We start from the raw sequence: 26,063 nt of genomic DNA on the forward strand, positions 1-26,063 counted from the left end.
CGGTCTCCTACAGAAAAAGTGCAACTACTACATGGCAACCACTATTTTGCCCAAAACCAGGAATACCACCACGTTACCTTAAACAGCAGCGCTGTGGAGAGATGCAGGCAGATTCTGCCATGGAAATAACCAGATTACTGTATCTTTCCTTGTAAATATGCTTTCTATCTAACCAACATTAGGTTTGAATTTATTTTCTCCTCCTCCTCCGAAAGAGCAGCAGCCAAAACGAGAAAGCAGATTTCCCTGGGAAACTCCACATACTTTATTTTACATCTGTGAATGTTTTATGTTCATTAAAAACTGGTTATTTACAAAACCAACATAGAACATTAGCATACAAATTACTCAGTGTACCGCACTCAGATGTCCAAACTCAAGGCAGATCCTGATCTCTACTTTAACTGTTGACTGTTACGATGCATCACTGAGAGGTATTTTCCACTGCATGCTCTAGAAACAACACTTGACTGCAAAATCATACAGCACGATGGGCTATTCAAGCAGGCTTCCAAGGAGCCCGTAGATTTTCTGTATCGACATTAAGTGAACAAAACGAAGAAAACATTCTTGAAAATCATCTTTCTTGCTGTAGTAACTGCTTTTTGTTAGCATTAGTTACTTAGCATCAATTTTGAGCAAACCAAGATGGACGCTTCCTGGCTCTTTCAATGATCCTCTTGCCTGCATCTTTTTCTGTGGGCTTTTCTCCATCATACAGGACGACAGTCTCTACAGTTGGAGCATTAAATGGCCCTCCTTCCTGTTTATACATTTCCTTCCGGATCAGTCGAGTTTCTGCTTTGACCTTTGCATAACAATAGCCACAAAGGACGTGTTTCTGTTTCAAGTTTCCACACTCAGGACAAACATCTATGTTCGTCTGAAAAAAGACGGTGGAAAAGAGAAAATTTTGTAATTTGAATAACAGCAACAAAAGAAACAGGACACAATCACAAATTACTCAGAAAGTTAAATGAAAAATATCAGAGAAATTAAATTGCCTTTTCAAAACTTATTCTTCTATGGAAAGTATTTTTTCTGTAACATATTGCTATGTCATATGCTTACTACTAAAAAAGGCTTATGAAGTCAACACCTAAATCTATGCCTAGTGATGTTTGGAAGACTAAAGACCTATTGACTCAATTAGATGCACAGCAACCTTTTCCATTTATACTAGCTGGTTAGCTAAAAATTCATATCTTGTTGGCTTGGACCTAAACTATCACTGTTTATTTAACCACTACTATCCACACACATAATGACCTGTTAAAAAGTATTTTGCACATTATAGTATCTTTTAAGCAAAAAAGTCTTTTAAGGGACTGTAGCGATAGGACAAGGAGTAATGGGTTTAAACTTCAACAGAGGAAGTGCAGGCTAGATATAAAGAAGAAGCTCTTCCCTGTGAGGGTGCTGAGGCGCTGGCACAGGGTGCCCAGAGAAGCTGTGGCTGCCAGTGTTCAAGGCCAGGTTGGATGCGGCTTGGAGCAACCTGGTCTAGTGTGAGGTGTCCCTGCCCGTGGCAGGGGTTGATACTGGATGATCTTAAGGTCCTTTCCAACCCAAACCATTCTGTGATTCTACGATTCTACAAAACAAACAAATTCCTGAATACTTTTCCCGTCAATATTGACCACTACAATGGTTCTCTAAAACAAGTGAGATGAAAAATAACCGGTGTAATTCTCACTCCAGGATGCTTGTTTGTCATTAACAGAACTAACTTCAGTGAATAAGGTGGCCAGCCTATGGAAATCTGGTGATTACCTTGACTTTTATGAGCTTATTGGGGTTTCTTCGCCTGCAGCGGTTCACTTCAATGGTGCGCCTTTTCTTCGGCGCTGCCATCCACAAGATGCTGTCCAGCAGGCTCGGCGCCTCACTACTTTCATTGGTGTCATGTACTGGCTGCGGAAGGAAAGCTGGAGCCTGGACAGCCAGTGCTGGTCCTGAAGGAAAAAGGAAAGGTAACTCATTACAGCTAAGCCCCACTTCGGCGGGCAGCCGAGGAAACACGACACGGATACTACTGACACCCCCAAAGCGGTAAGAGCGGCCAGCAGCGTCTCCCGCCCTGTTCCCTGAGCGTCCGCAGGGCTCCGCGCTCTCCTTATCCAGCCTTTCTCTCCCTCAACCATTCAACACTAAGAACAAGCCCCGATTCCGCCCTCTCCTTCAGCCAGTACCTACCCCAGGGCGGGCTCTGTCCCCCAGAGAAACCCGGCAGGAGTCTACCCTCCAGCCGCTGCCAGCAGCGCTGAAGCAGACCGCGAAGCCGCGGCAGCGGGTAGAACATCAACACCAGAGCCGCCATGTCCCCACACGGCTCCGCCGAGCCCTGCAAGGCGGGAAGGGCGGAGCGCCCGAGCGCTCCTGCCGCTGAGCCCTCTGGGAAACCGAGTGCGCTGAGCCCTTCAGGGCGCCACAGGCACAGGCGCCTGAGGACTTCAACTTCCAGCATGCCCCGCAGCGTGCCTCTTCACCAATCGCGTCCCTCGCTGCCCTGCCGCTACTTCCCCGTATGCTCCGCTATTGGCCAGTCAGCGCGCTAGTTGTGTCCTCGTGCAGGAAGCGGGAGGAGCGCCTGCGCTCTGTGAGGGAAGTGGAGAGGTGGGCTCCAACATGGCGGAGCGCGGGTACAGCTTCTCGCTCACCACGTTCAGGTACGCGGAGGGATAGGGCTGCGGGCCCGGGTTCTCGGCGGGCAGGCTGGCGGGAGAGCGGGAGGACGGCGCGCAGCTTGCGCGGAGCCGTCCTCTGGCGGCGGGGCAGGACGGAGTGAGGAGTTTGCAGAGTCATCGGGTCTGCGGAGCCGGGCCTGCGGGAGCTGTGAGCAGCAGTGGCTGGACTCCGGCGGGCGTGGGGAAGGCGATGGATTTCAGGCGGCTTTGTGTTAGCCTGAGCGGGTGCACAGGTGCTGAGAGCTGAGCGGCTGCAGGCGCAGCGGAGAGAGAGGCGAGCGCTGAGGTGGGAGCTCCGGGTCCCACCCGAGCTCTGTCGCTGATTTCAGGCCCAAGTGCTTGTATCATCTGTCGGTGTTGTGAGTCGGACACACTGTGGGGCCAACCCGAGTTCTGTCCCGTCACTGGTAGTGCCTTACAGGAGTGCGTGGTGGAGCTGCTTAGCGCTCTTGGGGTCCCCACGCACACGCTTTAGGCAGGTAGGAGTAGTTGTGTAATTCTGTGCTAACTGGAGATGCGGGGTGATACCTGAGATACGGTATATTGAGAGATTGCTTCAGAACAAGCTTTGCGGATGTGGGAATGAAAGAAGCTCTCAGATGAGTTTTAATAGTTTATGTCCCTTTCTGCTGCACACTGCAGGCAGTGCTCTCTGCACTTTGTGTTGCGCACAGCCTAGATGTGGGATGATTGCAGGCACAGAATTAATATGTTGTTGGAGTGGTGTCTGTTAAAGTGTTGCTCTAATATGTACACTTTAATAAAGAGAAAAGGAAATTACTCCTTTTTTTAATGAAGCTGTTATACAGAATTATATTAAACATATGAAAAGGAAAACTGAATGCAGGATTCTTTGTGCTGCTTTTGGTAAAGTGTGCCCTTAATCTCAGGGGAGAGTAAAGCTGTGTAATTGCAAAGTAGGTTGCTAAGGGCTTGTTGCAGTAAAACAAATAAAACAGTTCACAATTTAAAATGAGGAGAAGAATCTTCGTAATAGGTGGATGCAGCCAAACATGCCTGCTTTACCTAAGTGAAAAGTGAGTGCTTTAGTAGCTACTGGAAATGGTTTCGTAAGGGAGTGTAAAAACTTACTGTACTGTACAAAAGTTCCTTGTGCTGAGAATTATATATTTTAGTTTGTGCTTTAAAAACATTTTGCTGATACTCTGTATGTTTTAATTGCTGGCATAGGAAACTATTCTGGTTTGTTAGCATTTTGTAATGGAGAAGCTAGAATTATTACTTTGTTACCTTTATACACTGTTTACTCAGTGTATAACTAATGCTAACTGATTATTGCTTGCTTTGTTGTTTGTTTTTTTTTTTTTGTAACTCCTAAGTCAGATAATTTTCTCTTTTATTTGTGCATCTGTTAAACCAGCAGCGTCTGAAACACAGCCCAGAGAATAGATTCCACTTGCAGAATCACTTGTCCAGTGGGACTTACTTTTTGCTGTCCTTTTTCCTTGGGGTGGAGAATGTCAGCCTGACACCTGCTGCTGTGTTCTGATGATTCTACATCCACTACCAGGAAGACATGGATCACTAAAATGCAGGAGTACCTGGGGATAGAAATGGGAGCTGTTTCTGTCTTGTGCCATTGACCTGATGGTCAATGCTATTTTGACCTCAGTTAAAAGGAGTGGCCGTGTCTTGCTTGTATTTTGCTTGTACCTTTCAGCAGTGAAAATCAGTGTCTTAAACTTTTACAAACCAGACATATAATGCCACTTCAGTAGAAGCTCATGACACTCTGAAGATTTTCCCTACTGAGTAGAAAAACAGTTTAAAATGGTATAAAACTGGAGAATCAACTTGTTCTCCTTCAACCTGCATCCCAGTCACTGCTCCCTATATGAGACATTTCACAAATAAAGACTGTTGTAGGAAAGGTTTGAGCATATCAGAATTCTGTTAGGCCTTACTTTTGTATTTTCCTTTGTAGTCCTTCTGGAAAGCTTGTTCAGATTGAATATGCTTTGGCTGCAGTGGCTGCAGGAGCTCCATCAGTTGGCATTAAAGGTATGTTCAGAAAACAACTGATTCAGTGAAGAATTAAGGATTTGTGAGCGCTACTTGAAAAAATAAAGTACTTTGGTCTATGTACTGGGCCTTTTTCATCTTGTGTTCTATTACATACTTTGTTTTTCTTTCAGGGGTTTTTCACATGTTTTAGTGGGTTTAATATTACGTAAGTTTTTTTCTGCAACTGTTATTTTGTCCTAAAGAAGGAAGGGAGCATAGAGCTTCATGCTGGAACAATAAAATTGCTTGGGTGATTTTGGAGACACTCAGCTGGTAGAAGCAGACATCTGTTTGTTTGAGTGTCTCTTAATTAAGCAAACTGTGTGTCCACAGTATTTAAATATCACAAAGTTACTTGAACTGCTCAATTATTAATGTGCTTCAGAATCTTTAGAATGGGATTATGGGAGCTGTAAGAGTATTTAAAATGAGAAATGATTCATTGGGTGGATTCATCAAGGTATCTCTGTTTAATGTGACAGTAAACTTGAAGGGGTTTTGAAAAAGGGAGGACTGAAATTCTTTACAATCCAATAAGCTTGTTAAGTGTTTTGACAGCTTTCAGTAATTTCACTTTAATATTTAAAAACCCCAAAATCTTGTTTCTTTCCAGCTGCAAATGGAGTGGTGTTAGCAACTGAGAAGAAGCAGAAATCCATCCTTTATGATGAAAGGAGTGTCCATAAAGTAGAACCAATTACCAAACATATAGGTTTAGTGTACAGCGGTATGGGTCCAGATTACAGGTATGACAAACTTTGTTTGGTTGCTATTTAGATGCAGTTTCTTACAAGAAATGTAAGAAATGAAAACAACTAGCAATTAACTGTTTCTTTCTAAGTGTAGGGCATAATATTATATTGTATTGCACTGTACCTGAAATCCACTTTAAGTTTTTCTTAATATATTCAATACCTTGTCAAATAATCCTCTATTTAAAGAATGAGTAGGGAATGAACAGCGGTATGCTTCAACCTTAGTTTCAGTTTAAGTATTTCAGAGATTACTCACTGTAAAGATAACTCATCACAGTCTATGTTTTCTTACACTGGTGTTATGGCAGATGTATAAAACTCCTTAGCACAGTATTTATTATGAGTTTTCAGTTCTAGTTGTAATAACTAGTTGGAATTTCTTTGACGTACTAATTTTGTCTTTGTTTTTAGAGTACTTGTGCACAGAGCTCGGAAGCTGGCCCAGCAATACTACTTGGTTTATCATGAGCCCATCCCAACAGCTCAGCTAGTACAGAGAATTGCTTCTGTGATGCAGGAATACACACAATCTGGGTATGTTTTATTTTTGAAGTTGCTTAGAAAGGTTTTGTTTAAACGTAAGGAATAAACAACGTTGTGACTGGCAGTGTTCAAGGCCAAGTTGGACGGGGCTTGGAGCAACCTGGCCTAGTGGAAGGTGTCCGTGCCTGTGGCAGGGGATTGGAATTGGGTGAGCTTTAAGGCCCTTTCCAATACAAATGTTCTACGACTCCATGATAATAGCTACCCGGTAATGCAGTTTTCTGTGTGTTGAAAAGGAAGATAGTTTTTCAGTGGGGAATGTCCACAGAAAGTGGGCCAGCAGGAGGAGCACTAACTGGTAGTGAGATGGGGTCTTCTTGAAAGCAAACACGTCAAACAAAGCAGCATACTTGTGGTTTTGTACTGTTGGTTGACTAGTCATTCTTGATCACAGCTCTGGGCTAGTGGGAAGGTTAACACATCCCAAATAACTCAGTCACCTTTGGTTTTCACTGAATAAATTTTGTATATCAACTGTGGGTTTGTTTACTTTTTAGTGGTGTTCGTCCATTCGGTGTATCACTGCTAATATGTGGCTGGAATGAAGGGCGGCCCTATTTATTTCAGTCAGATCCATCTGTAAGTATCTTACATTTGTAAATCCTACTGCTTTTATAAAACATTTAAAACTTTATATGTGCTGTGATGAGAAGAAGAATGCAGAGCTAGAACAAACAGTTATTCAATAGAGGTCAGAATAAGCCATTTCAGTAGGTGCTTGGGGCAAGCCCTGATCATTCTGTGCCTACATGTTCCTATACTCCTTGAGCAGCTGGTTTTGAGGGAGATGAGCTTTTCATGCATTCCAGCCTAGTTCCTAGTGCCAGCAAAAGCAGCATTCTGCAGCAGGTACCAGTAAAAAAAAAAGGGAATAACTGACTACTTATGCTGCTCAAATAGTTGTTCCCACAACTGGATGGAAGTTACACCAGAATCTGTTGTATTGTGGAATGTAATGCATGTGCTTTAGTATTTAATGACAGTGGTTAATTTAAGCGAATTTATTTGCTGTGTTTGCACTGCACTTCTGAAAAACTGCCTTTTGATGTATGTGTGAGTTACAAGGCTTTACATCAAACTAAAACTTGGTCACTGTAGTGATCATTGATGAGCTTCAGAAATTTGAATTATTGCCTGATGCTCAAATGTAAAAGGCAAACTGTGGATGCCTTGTGTAAGGCAGCTTGATTGAGCCATAGAACTGCTGAGGGTCTTCATGCCAGAGGAGAGAATAATGATGGCTAAATAAGCTGTTAGTAGCTTAGATAAATCAGATGGCTGATTTGCAACAAGTTATTTACATTACTTGAACAGTAAGAATATATGGAGTGAACCTCAGGAAAGATGTGACTGTATTCAGTCTCAAAGGTAAACATACTACCTCCGCTTTAGGAATCGCAAATACATACTGTGGTAATGACTTACTAAATTCATCTTTCAAAGTACTGTGAGGATAAAAATTAGGTGGGGCCCTATACAGATATTTTGTACATTTTCCCAGCAGATGTTTCCATATTGAATTAGTTTGAATGGATTCCAGAATAGTCTGCTGTATTCTCAGAACATTCACTATGCTTATAATGACTTCTGTACTTCTTCCCAAGTAATTGAATATGTAATGTCTGACTAAGGTACACGAAACAATTCAATAGATTGTTGTTTTTACAGGGAGCTTACTTTGCATGGAAAGCAACAGCAATGGGAAAAAATTACGTCAACGGGAAAACATTCCTTGAGAAAAGGTAATGTATGATACGTGTCTGAGAGGGTGCTGTCTGATTTGTTCAGGTACCATGTGACATATAAAGGTAGATAAAAAATTCACAGTTTTATCAAAGCAAAGTTTTAAAGTACTTAAGATACGCTTCCAGTTTACTTACTTACACATGCCAAGGAAATATGCTTTATTTAAGATCCAGCTTTTGTGTTTACAGAAAATTATTTCAGTGCAATAAATGTTATATTGAACATATTTGCAGAAATATTGTTCTTCAGAGTCAGTAATAAAAGTGAAATTTTTCTACAAGTAATAACTTTGGCTATTAATAATCACAATGCTTACAAATAATATTTGTATGAGAAACAGGAAGATTTTAGCAGTGTTTGGGTTTTTAGAGACTCCAGGATTATTAGGATGTGGCAAGATCTTTGTTCCATACTGAAATACGCAAACTTCTGCTTACAGATACAATGAAGATTTGGAGCTTGAAGATGCCATTCATACAGCTATCTTAACACTAAAGGTTAGCAAAATATTTAAGAAATGAGTTTCTTAGTGTTACAGCATCATTGGTGTGATTCACTGAACTGTATTTTCTTTAATAGGAGAGCTTTGAAGGGCAGATGACAGAAGACAATATCGAAGTTGGCATCTGTAATGAAGCAGGTTTTAGGAGGCTCACTCCAACTGAGGTTAAGGACTACTTGGCTGCAATAGCCTAGTAGGAACCAAGCCAGACTGTGTGATTCACACAAAGGTCTTTTTAATTTTGGCTACTTAAATGTTTTTGTTTGCAGTTTTTGCATACTTATTTCTACATGGTTCGTCTGAGAGATTTTTTAAATATCATGGGTGCAACGGCAACAGTCCTAATGTTGTAATACATGGAATCTTATTACAGGTAATTCTTTCCCTTGATACATGGAATCTTTGTACACAAGACACTGTACAAAATGTAAAGTTACAATGACAGCTCAAAAAAGCCTAAAGAATAAAATTTGAAGGCCACTGTTTTGGGGGCAGATGTCTGTGTGTCTTTTTAATCATAGCTTTTTATCTGCATAAAGCAGAGTCTTCAGTATCTTTACTGTTAAGGAAACAGAATTTTCCACATCTAGCCACAATGAACTCATGTGAGACCTTCTTTTAAAGAGTTTAAATTTTGAGTGGACAGGGTAATATTTTTTTTCACTTTGGAGTTTTGTGTAATATTAAGTTACATCCAGAAATGGTTTTTATCTGGTGTAAGAGATCATGTACTTTCACAAATAGCCAGAACAGTCTTCCATTTCAGGTGTAAACTGTGATCTACCTGAGCATCTCCGCTCTTGACCCTCTTGGTCTTTGTGTCTCAAGAACTTGTTTTCTATTACTTGGGTCATAGCCCTAGAAACTGCAATTTTTCAACCCTGAAATACTTTTAGAAATAATAGAAGTGGTTAACTCTTACTGAAAGCTAAATGCATCAATAACAATCAACAAGAGTTGCAAAGCAAAGTGAGGATATGTGATATAATTACTTTATCCCTTGAATTCTGCTAAAATATTTTCCAACTTGCAAGATAACTCTAAAGGTGCAGTAATGAAAAGATCACTTAATTTATGCATCACAACTTTTACAGGTGCAGAACTAGATGCTTGAATATTATTGTGTTAGGTGTATGTATCAGTGCATTTGTTATATGTGTTGCCCAGGTTATGTAGAAACACAAAACTTACTGCAGAAGAAACAGGATAAAATATATGTACTTTTTTCAGCAGAAATCATTTGGTCTGCAGTCATTTAAGTTACTCTGTGGAGATTTCATTTGGTTTTAAGCAGTCTGATTGTTAAAATGTCGATAATGAACCGGGAGCAATAGCTTGTATGTAAGGCTAAGAACATATGGAAGCAGTCTGACAGGATACATCTTAGCCAGACATAACTGAGGAAGAAAGCACAAAGTATGAGTTAGTCTGCAGAAAGTAGTGTGTAGCTCATTGATTTGTTCTTTCCAATGTCTGTTGTCTGATGTTTTATGTTATCATTAGGTAAATAAGAATTTCTGAAGCATGCCATAACTGAAGCTCTATTTCCTAATGTCAGAAATAAAAGCTGTGTCCAAACGGTTCATTAAGACTTACTCCAGATCACTTCTTGAGTATTTCACTCTGAAAACCAATCCATGCTCTGATTCTTCTTGTAGAGGAAATGAACAGCTAGGAACCAAAACTGGAGAGTTAATACTGCTACGTCTTCAATTTGGAATATTTATATACACTCATTTCTTTAATGCTATATAAATATTATAAGGTGTTTTTATATAAAAAAATGCAGGTAGATACTTCAGAAAATGGTTAGCATGAACTGCAGTAGCTTAGTTGCCTCATCTACTAGATTAACAGAAGAACATCGTATGAAGTGTAGCTGAAACCAAAGCAAGTTTCAAATAAATCATGCTATCGTATTCCCAAAATGGTGATAGTGGGACAAACAAAATGTTTCAAAGTTTGAGGGATGGGGGTAATAATTGAACAGAATTGTGTAGAATTTTACTAATTTTATAGGTCTGAAGTGGAAAACCCAGTATCATCCCTCTTTTCTTGTGGGTTAATAATTCAAATGTAGTAACTGTTCCTGTGCACAGTATGAAAACCATTGTGCTCTGAGCAAGGAAGGCGGTGTCCTTCAGACACCTAACAACTGGTGTAGATGTTGAAAGGGGTTTTGCCCACTGTTCCCTACCCTGTTAGGAGGACAGACAACCATTACCACACAGAGTAGTTTACTGAGGTGTGTATTTCAGAAGTGTTGCTGGCTTTACTTCATGTTAGAGACAACATTGTAAATGGTGGCACTGTGAAGTTAGTACGTTTGACATATTCTGAATGTCCTCTTGTACCAGGTTGCCTCAGTCAATGCTTTTCAGGAATGTAAACTGTTTGAATTGGTAAAATGATGTGTGGTTTGGTTATTATTATGTGGTGGCATGTTTTCTTTTGAGAACAAGCAGAAGTGTGCCTTGGGAAAGATGAGAGCGCTATGACCAGGCTTTTGTAGCACGGTTTATTAGTACTTGTCATAAAAAGAGACCAGAAAGCTTCAAAATGCTGATCGGTTGAAACTTTTCTTTCAGAGTACTTTCCCCTGAGAGTGCTGTCCTCAGGCTGTCTCTGAGCTATGATCTCAGAGCCCCAGTTGTCATTTCTGTGGTAGTATTTGTTTTGTCAGAAATGAGACAGGTAGGTCTTAACGTGGTCTGTTGTCAGTATATTCATTTTGATGACCCACCAAACTGATAGTTGAGCAACTGTTTTTACACTGTTAAGAACTGAGTCCCAGAGCTCCCTGATAATTCTGAAGACCTACAGAGAATTAGCATTTGTGGGACTTGGTGTAATTTGGAAAGAATATGCATAATGTATTGAGTTCAGGTTTTATTTATTGTATTAGATAATTTTCTTAATGGTGGGTGGACAGACCGTGGTATTACACTGTTCTTTGGGGCAGGTGGTGTGATGTGGATTATGGGGTTTGCTTTTTTGACTTATCTCTCAAGAACTCGCCAACAAAGTTGACAAGCAGGTATTTCTTACGGTGCCGGGAGACATGGGGAATAGCTCCTCCTAACGTGTCTCTGCCGAAGTGCTAAACAAGCCGTCCATATATAGTCACTAAGCCTACATATTCATTACATACATGCATATTCATGAGGTTACTTATGTATTACGTCATTTCTCTAGACAGTTTCTCCTGCATGCGCACACAAATGTGGTAGTGGGCTTTGGGTGCTGTTTACTTCTTCCAACAGTCTTCCTCATTTGGCCATTCCTTGACCTTTCATCCTGGCAGTCTTTGCAGCATGCACAGTAGATAAATGCTTACTCCAGCTTAACTGGTTTAGTAACACCACTGACATAATTGAATGATTTCTCCCCATCCTTCTACTTATCAATTAACTCAGCTACAACTCATCCTAAACATCTTCTAGTTTAGATAATCTTCATCTACATGTCCTGTTTTGCTTATGATTAATATTGTACAAGGTTATGGGGTCCTAGAACTACATCAACTACGGTCATTTATCTTTTACAAGGATGACCACTAAGCAGAACTAAACTTACTTACTTATAATAGGTTATATTTCAACCTGTTTTCTCTGTTTCAAACTGCTTAATCCTACACTGAAGGAAATCGCTGCCATACTGTCTGAAATAGTGATTAAATTTTATCTAATATCTAAAGGGAACCCTTGAACCATAGGGAACTAATCTGTCTTTTTCCATTCAAAATCCTTGGAATTTAAGGGAATAGTAATTTAAATTTGAAGAATATATTTCTCAAATAATAAAATCATTTCAAGGATGAGAGATACAAGTGCAGTGGAGCAGCAAATTATATGGGGGTTGTCATTTTCAAAATGCATGGGGTTTTGTGTGTGTTATTAGCTTTGTTTATATTTTAACAAAAAAATGACTCACTGCATGAAGTGGGATCAAGGGGGAATGGACAAACACTGCTCATGTGTGAGACGACAAATTACAAGCTTGTCTAAGCTAACCATGAAGTATGCTTCTGCTTCATTTATCTTGTCCCGAATGCAGTCACGTGAAAGAAGGAAAAGAGTGGTCACTTAAAGTAGGTAACGTTATTGATCTGCATGTCCTGGAAGATGATCGGCTCCGACGACATCGGGCTTGTGAATTTCCTTTGGCTTAATTTAACTATTAGGATCGGGATCTGACCATCAGCAATTCATGAGGCGATGAACCTCCTTTAACTAGGTTTCAGTGTGATAAACGGTACGGTGCAGTGAGGTGTTTACAACTTGTTTTGGCTTATTCTTGCTTTACAGATGTTGTGAAATCATTCAGACAACTAAAAACCATCACTCACCATAGGAGCCAGTGATCGGTAGGTGGAGAGAAGGCAAATCTCATGCTTGTTCGGAGCATTGCTGCAGCACAGAGAGAGGCTGGAGCTCGCGGCGGTGACTACTGCTTTGAAGCAGCCTGCAGCTCGGGGCAAGCACGGAGGACCCTTGCTCACATTTAGCACTAAGTGGTTCAATAAGGCCATTTAAATGATAGTTTAAATTCAGGGACATGACATGCACCGAGCCACGGTTGTTTCTTCCCTGCTGCACTTAAAGCCTCAAGGTTGACACATCTCTGACCTCATGCAATGACTTTGCTCCTCAAACAAAGGCTTTCCAGCATAAAAGGTGTATCTATCAGAGGACGGCCAGCACGCCGGGAACCAGAGCCAAGCGCAGAGGGCCAGAGGCATGCCGAGACGGATGTGGTGCCTGTCCCCGCCCGGCGGCCCGGGGGAGGTGCTGGGCCGGGCTGAGCCGCGCCACGCCGCCTCCTGCCGCTGCCAGGGGCGAGGGCTGGTGCTGCCGGGCTGTGAGTACGGGCTGCGGGGAGGGAGCGGGGCTCGGGTTTGCTGTACACCGACTATCGGTGTACAGCAATGACACGAGTGCCGCCGCCCGCTCTGCCGGCGTACCGGCTGAAGGCAAAAGAAGGGGCCGCGGCCTACGCAGGCGCTCGGGCAAGCGCTGAGGGCACCGTGCCCTCAGCCAAAATGGCGGCGCCACCTCACGTAAAGGCGGAGGGCGGGAGCGGTGGTGGTTGCGGCCGCTCCGCGCCGAAGGGCGGTGCGGGCCCTCAGGGGAAACGGCAGGGCCATGGCGGTGCCTCCGCGGCTGCTGAGGGGGATGGCGGGGAAGTGCGTTCTCCCTGTGTGTGCATGCGCGGCGGGGTGAGGCGGTCCCGCATCGGTAACAGTGCGCGTTCGTGAGGGGTTTAGGGTTTCTCGCTTCAAGGGTAGCTCCGTTTCTGAGGCCGCCTCGCAGTTGTGCTGAGAGAGTGGTTGGGTTTGGGGCTGACGCTCACTGGAAAGCTGGGAATAAGCTTCATTCCGATGCCTTTCTGTCTGTAGGAGCTGCTGTGGTGAGAGGTGCCAGAGTGGAAATGTGGAGTTTTACTCACTGCTTTGTGTGTCAGAATAAATTTGTGGTGGTGAGGACTTCTGTGAGGAGGGCTGGTGTCACTGGCCTCCTCTAGCCCTGAAGAGAGTCAGTGGGTCAGGTTGGAAGACATTGGGCTTTTTGGCTGAGAAGAAGGGGGAGAGTTTGGTAATGCTGGATATTGACTGGGCCAGAAGCAGTTAATTGTGGCTGTACTGGGATTTGTGCATAACGTGAGGGTGATTTCGACTGCTTTCAGCCCGGCCCTGCAGTTGTGCTGGCACAGCCTAAAGCTGCCTTTTTCTTGCTCTTTAATGCCAGATTGCTTCAGCATGCAGTTTAGGTAAGAATGATAGGAGCATGTGTTTATAGTTGGGAGTCAAATCAATTAATTTCACTATTTATAGTGGATATTTATTGCCTGCCATAAAAAAAAATTGTGTTGTTTGCTGTGATATTGAATCCTATGTCTTTTTAAAGCCAGCCCCAATTCAGTTAAATAACTGCTGTCGTACTTGGGGAGATGTACTAAAGTATTATGAATGTGGAGGAATAAACTTGAAGAGGTGCAGCATAGTAAATCTCTAGTAGAACTACAAGACATAGACATTTCTAGGTCCTTCTGGCTCTAGAATTGTAACTTGTAGCCTGTCTGTGTAATGCTGAAACTTCACCAGGATGTAGTTGGGTATTCACTAAGTTTGCACTGGAAGTTGGAAACTGGAGAGGACAGAGCTGTGCAACTCATGACTGTAAAATAGTGGGCTTCCTCTCTGTGTTAAAATACTTATTGGGAGCCAGACTTGATGGGTTTTATATATGTCTGTAAGCATGGTGGGTGGCTTTTACATTTTAACAGTAACTGTGATGAAGAGGGAGGTTTGCATATGGCAGTAGCAGGAGTTCTCACTTTGCTATGGATGGTGAGTATTGTAAATGAGCTTTAAGTGACTAGCTCAGAGAAGGGCTTGCATGTGGCGGGAAATCCCACCAACTTGTGAGGTGGTGGTGCGGACAACTTGAGTGCTGCTGTTCTCCCATGCTGAGACCTAAAATCATCCGAGGCTGTAGGCTGGATCCCCGAAGGCGAAGGAAAGGACTTAAACTCTTTGGTGAGACTTGTGCTGAGGTTTCTGCTGCTTGTGCTTTACAGTACTGGTTGCTGTTGTGCTAAATCTACTACAAAGCTTCAGTGTATACTGTTGCAAAGATCTCTTTTGACTGTCTTTATCCTTGGCTATGTGATAACAATCTTCTCTTTTGCTTACACTTGATAGGAATAATGTTTCCAACATGTCTGTGCAGTCGCTGCTTTGTGAAAGAATTGCTCTTGCCAAAGAATTGATCAAGAGAGCAGAAGCCCTTTCCAGGTCCCAGAAAAGGAGAATAGAAGGTGGGGCAAAACTGTGCAGCAAACTGAAGGCTGAGCTAAACTTCTTACACAAGGTAGAAGCAGGGAAGGTGGCCATTAAAGAATCCCATCTGCAAAGTACAAACCTTACCCATCTCCAGGCCGTTATTCAGTCAGCGGAGAACCTGGAGGATGTTGTCAGTGTCCTCCATGTCTTTGCTTATGAGGACAGGTTTGGAGACAAGCAGACGCTCGTGGTGGATGTTGTTGCAAATGGAGGTCACACATGGGTGAAGGCCATCGGCCGTAAGGCTGAGGCTCTGCATAACATCTGGCTGGGGAGAGGCCAGTATGGTGACAAAAGCATCATTGAGCAGGCAGAGGACTTCTTGCAAGCAAGCCATCAGCAGCCAGTGGAGTACAGCAATCCCCACATAATCTTTGCCTTCTACAACAGTGTGTCAAGTCCTATGGCAGAGCGGCTCAAGGAGATGGGAATATCTGTGCGAGGAGACATTGTAGCTGTGAACTCACTGGCAGAGCCATCCACAGAAAACCAGCACCTTAGCACCAGTGAATCGGATGAAGAAGGCCCTGAACTCCTACAGGTGACCAGAGTAGACCGGGAGAATTTAGTGGCCAGAGTTGCTTTTCCTACCCAGATTAAAGTAAACATGTGCAATAGAGTTAACTTGGACATCACTACCTTAATAACCTACGTCTCTGCTCTGAGCTATGGTGGCTGCAACTTCATCTTCAAAGAGAAAGTGTTAACAGAGCAAGCAGCTCAGGAAAGGAGGGAGAGAGTCCTGCCTCAGCTGGAGGAGTTCATGGAGGGGAAGGAGCTCTTTGCCTGTGAGTCTGCTGTCAGAGATTTTCAGTCCATCTTGGAAACGCTGGGAGGACCTGGGGAGAAAGAACGAGCTGCGATGCTTGTGAAAAGAATTCAAGTGGTGCGAGATCAGCCATCTGACCGTGCCTTAGGACTAGTGGCTAGTTCAAAAATCAACAGCCGTTCTCTAACCATTTTTGGGACAGGAGACAGTTTAAAAGCCATCACCATGACTGCAAATAGGGGTTTTGTGAGGGCAGCAGCTAACCAAGGTGTCAGGTTCAGTGTTTTTGTCCATCAGCCACGGGCATTGACAGAAAGCAAGGAATCTGTTGCCACACCTTTACCAAAGAGCTGCCCACCTGGTAATGGACTATAAGTCATTGAATGAGTCATTGGAATGCTGCAGGGGAGGCATTTGGGGAAACAAGAATCCTAGCAATGCATTTTTGGGTGTGCATCAGTGAAAGCAGTGACTGTAGCAATGGAAGGGCCCCTCAAGGAATTTTCAGTATCCTTACTCAGCCCTGGGGGGATATTTTGTTCAGCTGACCATTAATTTATTCACTAAGGTACTAAGATTTCAGTGAAAATTGTTAACTGGTTTATAGCATGTTTTATCCATCCCTATTAAAAAGTTCAGTTAAAGCACAGTTGTTGTGCCCTTGTCAATTTTGTCCTCTTCAGGGAGATTAAATTCAGCACCTTAGATGGACTTCAGACTTGGCTTCTGTGGAACTTAAATCTTTCATTCATCTGACTAAATTCGTTGTTGATTCGGGGGTACTTTGTGTACAGAATTATGCCTTTTTTGGGTGTATGTTGTTTCATGAATTCATGACTAGTGTCTGCAAATAGAAACCAACTTAATTCTTCCTTTCCTGAAAGGAACCTCTGCATGTGTACCATGTTAGACTGAATTGGGCAGCAGCTTTAAAATTCCCTTAAAAATCAGTTGAAATTGGAGTTTATTGGCACTAATATGTTGTGACTCTTGGGCTGAACTGGACATCCAGTGGTAACAGATCAAGGAGGCAAATCCAATTCCCTTTTCTCTTGGCCTTTGCCAAATACAGAGTCTTGCTGGGTGCAAAACTCAGCCTGAGGCTTTGAGATAGCAGAATGCTCCTAAATTGAGCCAGCACCCAGGTGGGTTCTAATACTAATGAGCTCCCTGCTGAGGACTCATGGTGAGCTCAAATTCTACTTTGTTATTTGAGGTTTACCTGAACCAAAGCCTCACTGAGGTCCTTCAGTGTTGGTGTGGCAGAGGAGGAGGTTTCTGGGACATGTTGTTAAACGCTAGTTTGCTCTGTAGTAGGGAGAAGCTTTTTCACTGGTGTTTTTTGCTGGCTTTACTCAAAAGTGTAGACTAAACAATTCCTTATTTGACTTTTTTTTTTTTCAGGAGAGAATTGCATTTTGAGAAGTCTTTCTAATGTGTTTCTGTATGCAGTAATGACAGGAGTTGCTGTTTGGTATGAAATTGCATCAGGTTCCTAGCGGAAAATATTGAGATGCCAGAGTGAATTCTTGGTCCCAGTCTATACATTTTATCAGGTCAGTGAACGAGATACTCACTGAATATTTTCCAGGCTGTTGTTCAGTAAGATATCATTATTATGCATCTTATAATTCAGGCAAAGAACATTTCCTTGCCTCTTGCCACTACACTCTTAATTTCTTTTGTTAGTACAGAGTGGCTGCAGTGCTGCCCTTAGCCAGAGTCTAAATGTGTTTCTTTCTGTCTCCAGTGCTCTGGTATACTCCAGCACTGGTGTAAAGATACTGGCATGCCAGCAAAGCCACTCTGCATACCTCTTCCAGCTAAGTAATCTTGACTCCAAGGAGCAACAGTGTACTTTTGTCAGTATCACTCTTGCTCTGACAGCACTATGCCTTTAGAGTAACCTGTTAGGAGTTGTCACCAGTATCCAAGTGCTGCATATCTTTACCTGTAGCTCCTAACAATGCAGAGGCCATTCTGTTCTTTACTTGCACCTCATTTCTGCTGGTCACTGGGGTAGTTCATGCAGTTTAGTTAAGATGAATGGAACTGGATTTCGTTGGTTGCTGCTTCAACATCCAGTCTTCTACCTGCCAGTTTCACAGTTCTCCCTTGGTGAATTGTTCTAGCAAAACATGTAGCTTGTTCCTACAGTCTTAACACGGTGTAACGAAACCTCATGGCAGGACACATGCCCCACTGGATCCACTAATTCTCCTGGAAGTTCTGAAGGGAAAGGAGGACCAGAGCAATGAAATTACATAGATATTGACTGTCTGCCTTAATGATTACAGTTCAGGCTTCATCAAGCAGGAGCTTAGGGAGACAATGCTTTATCATGGCATGATGGATTCACCAGAGCACAAACGGATGCTCACGTACATGTCCCAGTACTATAAAGAGCTGCCTTTTGTTTCTGCCATGGAGTTCTTACTCTGGACACATCTGTGATGTCTTTCCTCTGCATGAGGTATGGGAGAAGGGAAGAAAAAAGGACACTGTGTTTCAAAACTGTTTCTGTTTGATACCAAAGTCCTAAAAGAAGGTACATGTTACTATTCTTGGTGCATAATTTATAAACAAACAACCTGAGAGGGGTGTTCTTTTTGTTTGCAACTCAGAGCTTTAAAATCTGGGGTCCCAACAAACACCTTACTATATATCACTGGTTAATCTGTTTTATGATCTTCCAGGATATACCCAAAGCTAAATGCATGGTAACAGTGCCGTTATACATGGTAATTCATTATGACCTTTTAAGAACTGATCCTTTAAGTTACTTTTAATTTACTTGCAACCTTCCTACCCTGATGAGGGTTTGAATGAGTAATGGAAAACAGCTGCTTCATTCCACTTCAGCTCTGTTTAAAAGCCTCTGTCTCTGGAGCCATCTTGTGGTGATTTTTTTCATTACCAGTCTTTTGCCCAACACAGTATTTGTTACTGAATGCATTTTCTTTCTTTTACCAGTTTACCAATCATATGAGCAATTTTACAGGAATATGAAACTCTAGAAATTGTGTAATGTATTTTAGTTGTAATATTTGGTGTCCTTTGTGTTGCCTTCCAAGATATTAGTGATCTCTATATATCAGCTGATGTTCTGGCTTGGTGTGTTTAGACTGTACTTCATTTCACAGTCGGGGGATTAGATGTTGCGCTTATTTATGATTTGAGAAATGAGTAATTAGAAGATACCAAATAATGCTTGAAATTAAGCAAGTTAGCTGATGACACTGAGCTGCGTGGTTCGGTTGATACGCTGGAGGGAAGGAATGCCATCCAGAGGGACCTTGATGCACTTGTGAGGTGGGCTGATGAAGTTTAACCATGCCAAGTGCAAGGTCCTACACGTGGGTCGGAGCAATCCCAGGCACAGCTACAGGTTGGGCAGAGAAGAGATTCAGAGCAGCCCTGCGGAGAAGGACTTGGGGGTGTTGGTTGATGAGAAAATGAACATGAGCTGGCTTCAGTGTGCGCTTGCAGCCCAGAAAGCCAACCGTATCCTGGGCTGCATCAAAAGGAGTGTGACCAGCAGGTCAAAGGAGATTATCCTGCCCCTTTACTCTGCTCTTGTGAGACCTCCCCTGGAGTATTGTGTGCAGTTCTGGTGTCCTCAGCATAAAAAGGACATGGAACTGTTGGAACAAGTCCAGAGAAGGGCCACGAGGATGATCAGGGGACTGGAGCACCTCCTGTATGAAGACAGGCTGAGGAAGTTGGGGCTGTTCAGCCTGGAGAAGAGAAGGCTGCGTGGAGACCTCATAGAAGCCTTCCAGTATCTGAAGGGGGCCTATAGGGATGCTGGGGAGGGACTCTTCATTAGAGACTGTAGTGACAGGGCAAGGGGTAACGGGTTAAAACTTAAACAGGGGAAATTTAAATTGGATATAAGGAGGAAATTCTTTCCTGTTAGGGTGGTGAGGCACTGGAATGGGTTGCCCAGGGAGGTTGTGAATGCTCCATCCCTGGCAGTGTTCAAGACCAGGTTGGATGAGGCCTTGGGTGATATGGTTTAGTGTGAGGTGTCCCTGCCCATGGTAGGGGGGTTGGAACTTGATGATCTTAAGGTCCTTTCCAACCCTAACTATTCTATGATTCTATGAAATCCAAGACTGCTCATCTTCCAGTATCACATCACTGCTTTGTCTACACTATAGCAGGCACTCAAGGGTACAGAGGTGTCTCACTTGCTGCTATGGATTCTGTTTGGGATTTTCAGTGTCCTTGGCAAAGGTGGATTCCTGAATTGTTTTGGAGGAATAGTTCTTCTGGCACTTTTAATTTACTGTACATTATCTCTGTATGGTCCCACAGTCTTTGAGGGGAGCCAGCATCCGTGTTCTGTGGAGCACTCAGCCTGCTCTTTTAGCTCCAGCAGTAAGAATGCCAGGCCAGGAGTGCTGCAGTTGATGCCAGGCAGTGGAAAGTACTTGGCTATTATATGAGAAATAAATAGGTAAGTTGTTAATACATTCGTGTTTCTAATTTGCCTTCTACACTTTTGTCAAAGGCAAACTTATTTCGGGACACAGCTGTGTATATCCTTTACTTACTGTTGTTCTGCCTGACAAAATTTGCAGATCAATGACTTTGTCATTGTACCTGCAAGCTGTGACGATGCTCAGAGGTAGTTTTGGGTGTTGCAACCACAGCTGTTTAGAAGTGTTATTCTTTGGTAGCTTAATGGCTAAACAGTGGGTTGTGTTTCAAACTTGTCCCCCTTACCTGATGGTGCCTTCAGCAGACTTAAAGCAGTCTGCTGAAGTCATCTGGAGCCTGTCTGGAAATACTTCCACAACCCACTTCCTAGGTCCTGAAAACTGAACGTAGGCTTGGTCACAACAGTAATACACCAAAAAGACCCACAATCATCAGTTCTTTGAGATAAGTTTGAGAAAAAAACTAGAAAAAAAATACCTTAAAGTCTTTCTTTTTGTTCAGGTGGAGGTTTTACAATAATACAAAGCATGTAGTTGCAATGACATTCTTTATTTCAGGTTATTCTGCAAGCAGAGCAGCACAGGTCACCTCTTAGGTAATTAACCTTGTACAGTAAGCATGAACTAGACAGGGTTCTTGACCTGAAGGCTGTAGTTACAGTTTTCCTGCAAGCTGTAGTTTTAGGAACTACTCCACCATCCAGCTTGCTGCAGGCACTGCCTGTGTGTTCTTGTGTGGCGAAACCAACTCTGTTAGGTATATGTGGCTGTTTCTTTTCCACCGAGATTTAATATGGTAATTTATTCTAGAGTAAAAGCAAAGAAAGTTAATGTAACACTACAGCAGAACTGCTCGGAACTGTGACTGTGGGGCTGTGCACATTGTTCCCTATGAACACCACAGAAATTAAGATTGTTCCTACTGAAACTATTGTAAAGAATTAAACACACACACACGCTCAAGCCTTCATTGTTCAGAAGCTTCTTCTGTCCGTTTTAAAGATCCTTGCTCACAATGCCTTAAAATCTACCAAAAAAATCTACCAAAAAAAACAAGAACCCCAAAAGCCAAAATAACACAACCAATGACCCCAATCTAACCAAAGAAACCCAAAAGAATTAACAGTACCTGATAATGAGTCTGAGTGCATGGTAAAGCAGCTCACTGCGGATGAGAAACACCACAGGGCACAGCAGTTTTGGTAGGTACCAAAATCAAGGGGCTAGAAGAGTGAGTAACATGAGTACTTGATCGTGTCTTTTTGCTGAGGTTCATCACATCCATTTCCTGAAGCATCTGACGTCTCAACACTGCTCTAGTGGTAGCAGTAGTGAAGATGATGGATTTCCCTGGGCTTGCTGTAAACTACCATAGTGCTTCCTAGTTATGTTGGTGGTAGTAATGCTGGTTAATATGGGGGGGCTGTTTTCCGAAACCACACTAGACATGATACTATAATTTGCAGTTTTCCTAGCACAGATAATAGCCCTAAATGCTGTTGAGGTGTGTGGGAAAAACTCCTCAAAGGAAAAGTGTCCAGGGGAAAATGCTCTCAAAAAATGAGGCAGCTGATGTGAACAGGAGTGAAGGAATATGGAAGGTTAAGTCAGTGTTAGATTGTCTTGCTAGCCAGACTAAAAGCATGGCAGGAATGGGTGAGTATGGGGGAAAAGTAATCCTTTGGTGTATCCGCTTCCGTGCCCTGTGTCCTGTTGTAAGCTATGGTGAAGTTGCTCATAGCTCTAAAGGAGAAAGGGTGATGTATCACACAACCTCCTTACTACATATGGATGGATGGATGATAGGAGACCCTCTGCTGATTTGCAGTCACTGCATTTCTGACTTCAGGTTTTTTCTTTTGTAGGGGATAATTTAGCCTGTCTTTACAGAGATGAGGTTCACCAGAGTGAAATGTCACTCAGGCAGACCACAGCCTTTCTAACAATGAAACTCTTACCATATAAATCTGGGTTTGTTTTCTGTTTGGTTTTGCTTGATTGACTGCTTTTCCCCTACATTAGGAATGCACATTACAAGCCAGCATTGGCTATATCCACAAGAGAAACCTCTTTCATGGAGAGGGGAAGTGCAGCCTCCTTTCTTCACACACATACAGCTGTCAAATGCACTCGGCAATAATAGCACAATTCATCTTAAGGAGTCTCACCTTCCTCTCTGTTACTAGCAATTTATTTATGGTTTAGGAAGAAGGAGAGGAGCAGAAGTGGTAGATCTTTGGCATGCCAGATACCCTGCCAGAAATAGACTACAAGGAAAAACAGCGTTTTGCAGGACAGGTAGGAGCATTGGAGTAACAAAATAGAGGTAACAGTAACAAGGACAGTCAAAACCAAAATGTGTCTTACCAGATATTTCGGTGGTTGACTCCTGGGTTGGTTCTTTGCTTGGGTCCATGCTTGGCTCAGGGGTAGGTTCAGTACTTGGCTCTCCGCTCAGCTCCCAAGTGGCCTGTTCACCTTCTTGCACTCCATTATTCCCAACTTGCTCCGTGCCTTCCTCCTTGTATGGGTCTCTGCTGTAGGGCAGGGGCAGCTCTGTGCTTGGTTGTATGCTGGGATCTCTGCTTTGCTCCACACTTGTTGTCTCAAGCACAGGAGTAACAGGGGTACCTACAAATAAAATGGAAGGAATTTACATGGATGAGGAGGATGGTTTGAAAAGCCAAGTTACTTCAAAGGCTATCTAAGAATGTACATAGTTGCTTTTATGGATCAGAGAGACCAAGTAGGAGTTTGAGGGAGGGGGGGAATAAATCTGGGAATAATTACACTCTAGAACATGAATCTTATTTCAAGTTACAAAGATTGATTTGCCGGTATGGCTTTGACTCACCTTGTGCCTTTAGCAGATCAACCAGAATCAGTGCCAGCAGTGCTGAAAGGGTTGTCATCTTCTTCAGCATGGCTGCCTAAACACTACGTTAAGCATGAGCGTTTGGAGTGAAGCTTGAAGTACACAGCAGACAGAAAGCCCTGGCTATTTAAAGGCAAGCTCATGCCTCAGCGCACCTTCTTGAGAAGAACAGGTTGCGAAAACAGCATCCAAATTACATTCTCAGAATGAATTTAGGGCCTACCTCTCGGGGACTGTAATCAGTCAGTTCCTGCCCCTTGCTACAGGGTGAGATAACCTTTACCTCAAGCAGTAAAGGACATTTGGGGGCAGAGAGGTGGGGAAGTGGTGGCCCCAGACTATGGTAGCATAGATAGTAGTGTCATTGAGTGCCTCGGGCAATGCTGGTTGCTCAGGGCAATTGATCCTGTTGGTTTTGAATATGGACCTTCAAAAATCCTTTGATACGACACTTGACAGATTGAACATGCCTCGCAGTAATAGGTGAAAGGTGATGTGTGACTAAAAACTATGCAGCTGGCTTCTGTGTTGTAAGGAAATAACAACAGTGTGAAAGAGCTGGGATGTTTTGGTCTGAGGCTGGATGAGCATTTTGTTGGGAAGCCTTCCTTTGTCACTGTTGGAAACTTGTGTGCTTGTGCATGCGTGTATCCAGCCTGTGACAGGCAGTATCTCAGCCCCAAAGTGATGGATGCATTTGAAAGGCTTGGACAGAGCCGGATAAATCCTCCAGAGAGGAGCCAGCTGCTTTGTGTGGCTTAATCAGCAAAGCACAATCCTTGTTCCAAGGACCATTTCTGATGCAGAAAAGATGCTCTGTTTGCATGGATACAGCCCCCCATGACCTTCCCCATCACCACTAACCAGGGAACTGAACCATGGCAAGAGACTCTCAGGTTGTGGCAAATGTAACTGGCTTAGTTAGGTTTTGGGGTCTGCCAGGGGAGCAGTGGGCCTCAGGTCTGTGTGTTCAACTCTGTGATGAAAACAGAACTGTGGGCCTGGTTCTGTATGTTACGTTCATATGATTGAGTGCTGTAATTACTGTAAGTAGCAATCCTGCAATAATTAGCAGAATTGGGTTAATGTCAAGTCAACGTAAAGGAATTCAGAATCTGGCTCTCAGGATTCCTCCCCCCACCCCGTTTCCCTGATTTCACTTGTTTAATATTGCATCAACTGAGTTTTTCAGTGTAGTGTTTCTTTCAAGTTGCTTTTACCTCTAGGGTTTGCCTGAGGCATTATTCCTCTAATCAAGCTTCTTATGTTGCAACAGAAGGGGTTTCTTTTTTTCTTGAGGTGAAAAAGAAACACTGATGTCCACAAACACCTACAGATACGTGGCTGCTGCAGAGGGTTTCTCCTGTGTTACCAGTTTCAATTGAAGGTTGATGTGTAACATCTTTTCTGTTTTTTCAAATGTGAATGGAAGAATTTGCCGCTCACTCACTTGTAAGAGGTAACAGCACGATGCACGGGTCAGAAACCTGAAGGTAACTATCTGCAATGAGCAACATTCTTCAGTATAGACTAAGAACTCTTGTTTTTTGCTCTTGAAAGTGTTTTTCTAACACACAATTGTTTTTATGAGGTGATGGGCCTGCCAGTTGTGAAAAAAAGAGCAAACGTAGAATCATAGAATCACAGAATGGTTTGGGTTGGAAAGGACCTTAAGATTATCTAGTTCCAACCCCTCTCTATGGGCAGGGATGCCTCACACTAGACCACTGAGTTATTACTGTGCAAGGAAAGAGGAATTGTTGTGTTACTCCCTTAGTGGATCTCAAGTTTGTTTCTGATTTATCTTCCCTTCTCACGAGGCTCACTGGGCAGAGTGGCCCATCTTGCTCTTCCCAGATCTCTCCTGTTTGTTTCTAACAAATGTAAGTGAATCTGAGCATTTTAAAGCAGGGTTGCAGGTTAGATGTTACATTCACTTGTTTTTCACTGCTGTTTAGAGTTGTTAAGGAGAAATCTCAAAGAGCAGTAATGAAGGTACAAATTTTGAGTAGGAGTTCTCCCTGTTTGGGCTTTTGTGTGGCTTGGATTTTCTGGTTTAGTTTTCTGTTGGTTTTGTTTAGAATCAGTACAGACCCTGGCACTATTCAACATCTTCAGTGATCTGCAAGTAAATAGTTAACATTGCTGAAAGAACTAAGAAATGAAGATTCCTGAAGAGTAAGTAATGGTGAGGACAGAGGTGTGTTACAGGTTTATTGCATTTAGCTACATTATTTTCAATAGACCCCAGCCAACAAGGCAAGTTACATGTACAGGTTAAAGGAATAAAAGCCATACTGAAGCAGTGGAGGCTGCATCCTGGGAAACAACTCTTTCCTTCCCCAAGTTCCTGAATTTGGCCCTCAGTCCAGATGTTAACATCCATTATAGAATGTAACTAAGCTAGAGAGGGTAAAGAAATGAACCATAAATGTTTATTGGTGGAAAAAAATCCCTCTCTATGAAGGGAGAAATCCTTTCAGATACCATATTTGTGTATTTTATTGAAAAGAAGGATGGAGGAGTGACTTATGGCTTGTAGTTTTACTGGGGGGGGTGGGGGGAAAAGGAGAATGCAAGGTCCTAAAGCAGTCATTAATGGCACGGGCAGAGGCATAACCAGAGACTGGCTTGATGCCAAAGCAAAACAAATGGTTTAGGTAGAAATCAGGGACTATGAGGGAGCTGAGTGGTATAAAAACCCCTGATGGATTAAAAAACCTGTAGGTATGATTATCAAATGGCTCCTCTTAGCCTTGTGTTCTCTTGACTCTCAATTGTCCAGGTTATGTATTGATATTGGACTCCTATGGAGAAGCAAATATGACTTTAATACTATGGAGATGGATCACCAGTTCCTCTGTGGGGTGGT

At 42.9% G+C, this 26,063-nt stretch overlaps 4 protein-coding genes across 4 annotated transcripts in view; 2 read left to right on the forward strand and 2 right to left on the reverse strand.

Annotated features, from left to right (window-relative positions):
- Nucleotides 1–241: 241 nt before the first annotated feature.
- Nucleotides 242–2,366, reverse strand: MRPL32 (mitochondrial ribosomal protein L32). Its single transcript, XM_062625351.1, has 3 exons — nt 2,197–2,366; nt 1,774–1,955; nt 242–883 (listed from the first exon to the last, which is right to left on the reverse strand). Exons 1-3 carry the CDS (start codon nt 2,318–2,320, stop codon nt 629–631), a joined length of 561 nt encoding a protein of 186 aa, XP_062481335.1. The 5' UTR covers nt 2,321–2,366; the 3' UTR covers nt 242–628.
- A 181-nt stretch (nt 2,367–2,547) lies between these two features.
- On the forward strand, nt 2,548–8,752 carry PSMA2 (proteasome 20S subunit alpha 2). The gene is made up of 8 exons (XM_062625403.1): nt 2,548–2,669; nt 4,633–4,709; nt 5,326–5,458; nt 5,879–6,001; nt 6,508–6,589; nt 7,679–7,752; nt 8,196–8,253; nt 8,336–8,752. The coding sequence occupies exons 1-8, from the start codon at nt 2,629–2,631 to the stop codon at nt 8,450–8,452; spliced, it is 705 nt and encodes a 234-aa protein (XP_062481387.1). The 5' UTR covers nt 2,548–2,628; the 3' UTR covers nt 8,453–8,752.
- Nucleotides 8,753–13,704: 4,952 nt separating this feature from the next.
- CUNH7orf25 (chromosome unknown C7orf25 homolog) overlaps nt 13,705–26,063 on the forward strand; it is a 31,371-nt gene continuing 19,012 nt past the window's right edge. The window contains exons 1-4 of the mRNA XM_062625384.1: nt 13,705–14,027; nt 14,962–17,427; nt 20,256–20,333; nt 23,184–24,669. Of these exons, the coding sequence (XP_062481368.1) occupies nt 13,999–14,027; nt 14,962–16,246 (1,314 nt within the window). The 5' untranslated portion in view covers nt 13,705–13,998 and the 3' untranslated portion in view covers nt 16,247–17,427; nt 20,256–20,333; nt 23,184–24,669. The remainder of the gene's footprint in view (nt 14,028–14,961; nt 17,428–20,255; nt 20,334–23,183; nt 24,670–26,063) is intronic.
- On the reverse strand, nt 20,746–23,269 carry LOC134167113 (diacylglycerol kinase kappa-like). The gene is made up of 3 exons (XM_062625419.1): nt 23,171–23,269; nt 22,684–22,947; nt 20,746–21,122 (listed from the first exon to the last, which is right to left on the reverse strand). The coding sequence occupies exons 1-3, from the start codon at nt 23,238–23,240 to the stop codon at nt 21,118–21,120; spliced, it is 339 nt and encodes a 112-aa protein (XP_062481403.1). The 5' UTR covers nt 23,241–23,269; the 3' UTR covers nt 20,746–21,117.

Source organism: Pezoporus occidentalis, unplaced genomic scaffold (assembly GCF_034315485.1).
Source record: "Pezoporus occidentalis ecotype Australia unplaced genomic scaffold, CSIRO_AGI_Poc_V1 ctg28, whole genome shotgun sequence".
Lineage (NCBI taxonomy): Eukaryota > Metazoa > Chordata > Aves > Psittaciformes > Psittacidae > Pezoporus > Pezoporus occidentalis.

Bases quoted from the DNA above. Each gene is read 5' to 3' on its own strand.
- PSMA2 (XM_062625403.1), top strand. From the start codon at position 2,629: ATGGCGGAGCGCGGGTACAGCTTCTCGCTCACCACGTTCAG. The intron at 4,710-5,325 runs GTATGTTCAGAA...GTTTCTTTCCAG, and splicing joins TCCATCAGTTGGCATTAAAG to CTGCAAATGGAGTGGTGTTA. The intron at 6,002-6,507 runs GTATGTTTTATT...TTTACTTTTTAG, and splicing joins CAGGAATACACACAATCTGG to TGGTGTTCGTCCATTCGGTG.
- LOC134167113 (XM_062625419.1), bottom strand. From the start codon at position 23,240: ATGCTGAAGAAGATGACAACCCTTTCAGCACTGCTGGCACTGATTCTG. The intron at 22,948-23,170 runs GTGAGTCAAAGC...TTTTATTTGTAG, and splicing joins TGATCTGCTAAAGGCACAAG to GTACCCCTGTTACTCCTGTG.
- MRPL32 (XM_062625351.1), bottom strand. From the start codon at position 2,320: ATGGCGGCTCTGGTGTTGATGTTCTACCCGCTGCCGCGGCTTCGCGGT. The intron at 1,956-2,196 runs GTAGGTACTGGC...TTTTTCCTTCAG, and splicing joins GGGACAGAGCCCGCCCTGGG to GACCAGCACTGGCTGTCCAG. The intron at 884-1,773 runs GTAATCACCAGA...GTCTTTTTTCAG, and splicing joins ATAAGCTCATAAAAGTCAAG to ACGAACATAGATGTTTGTCC.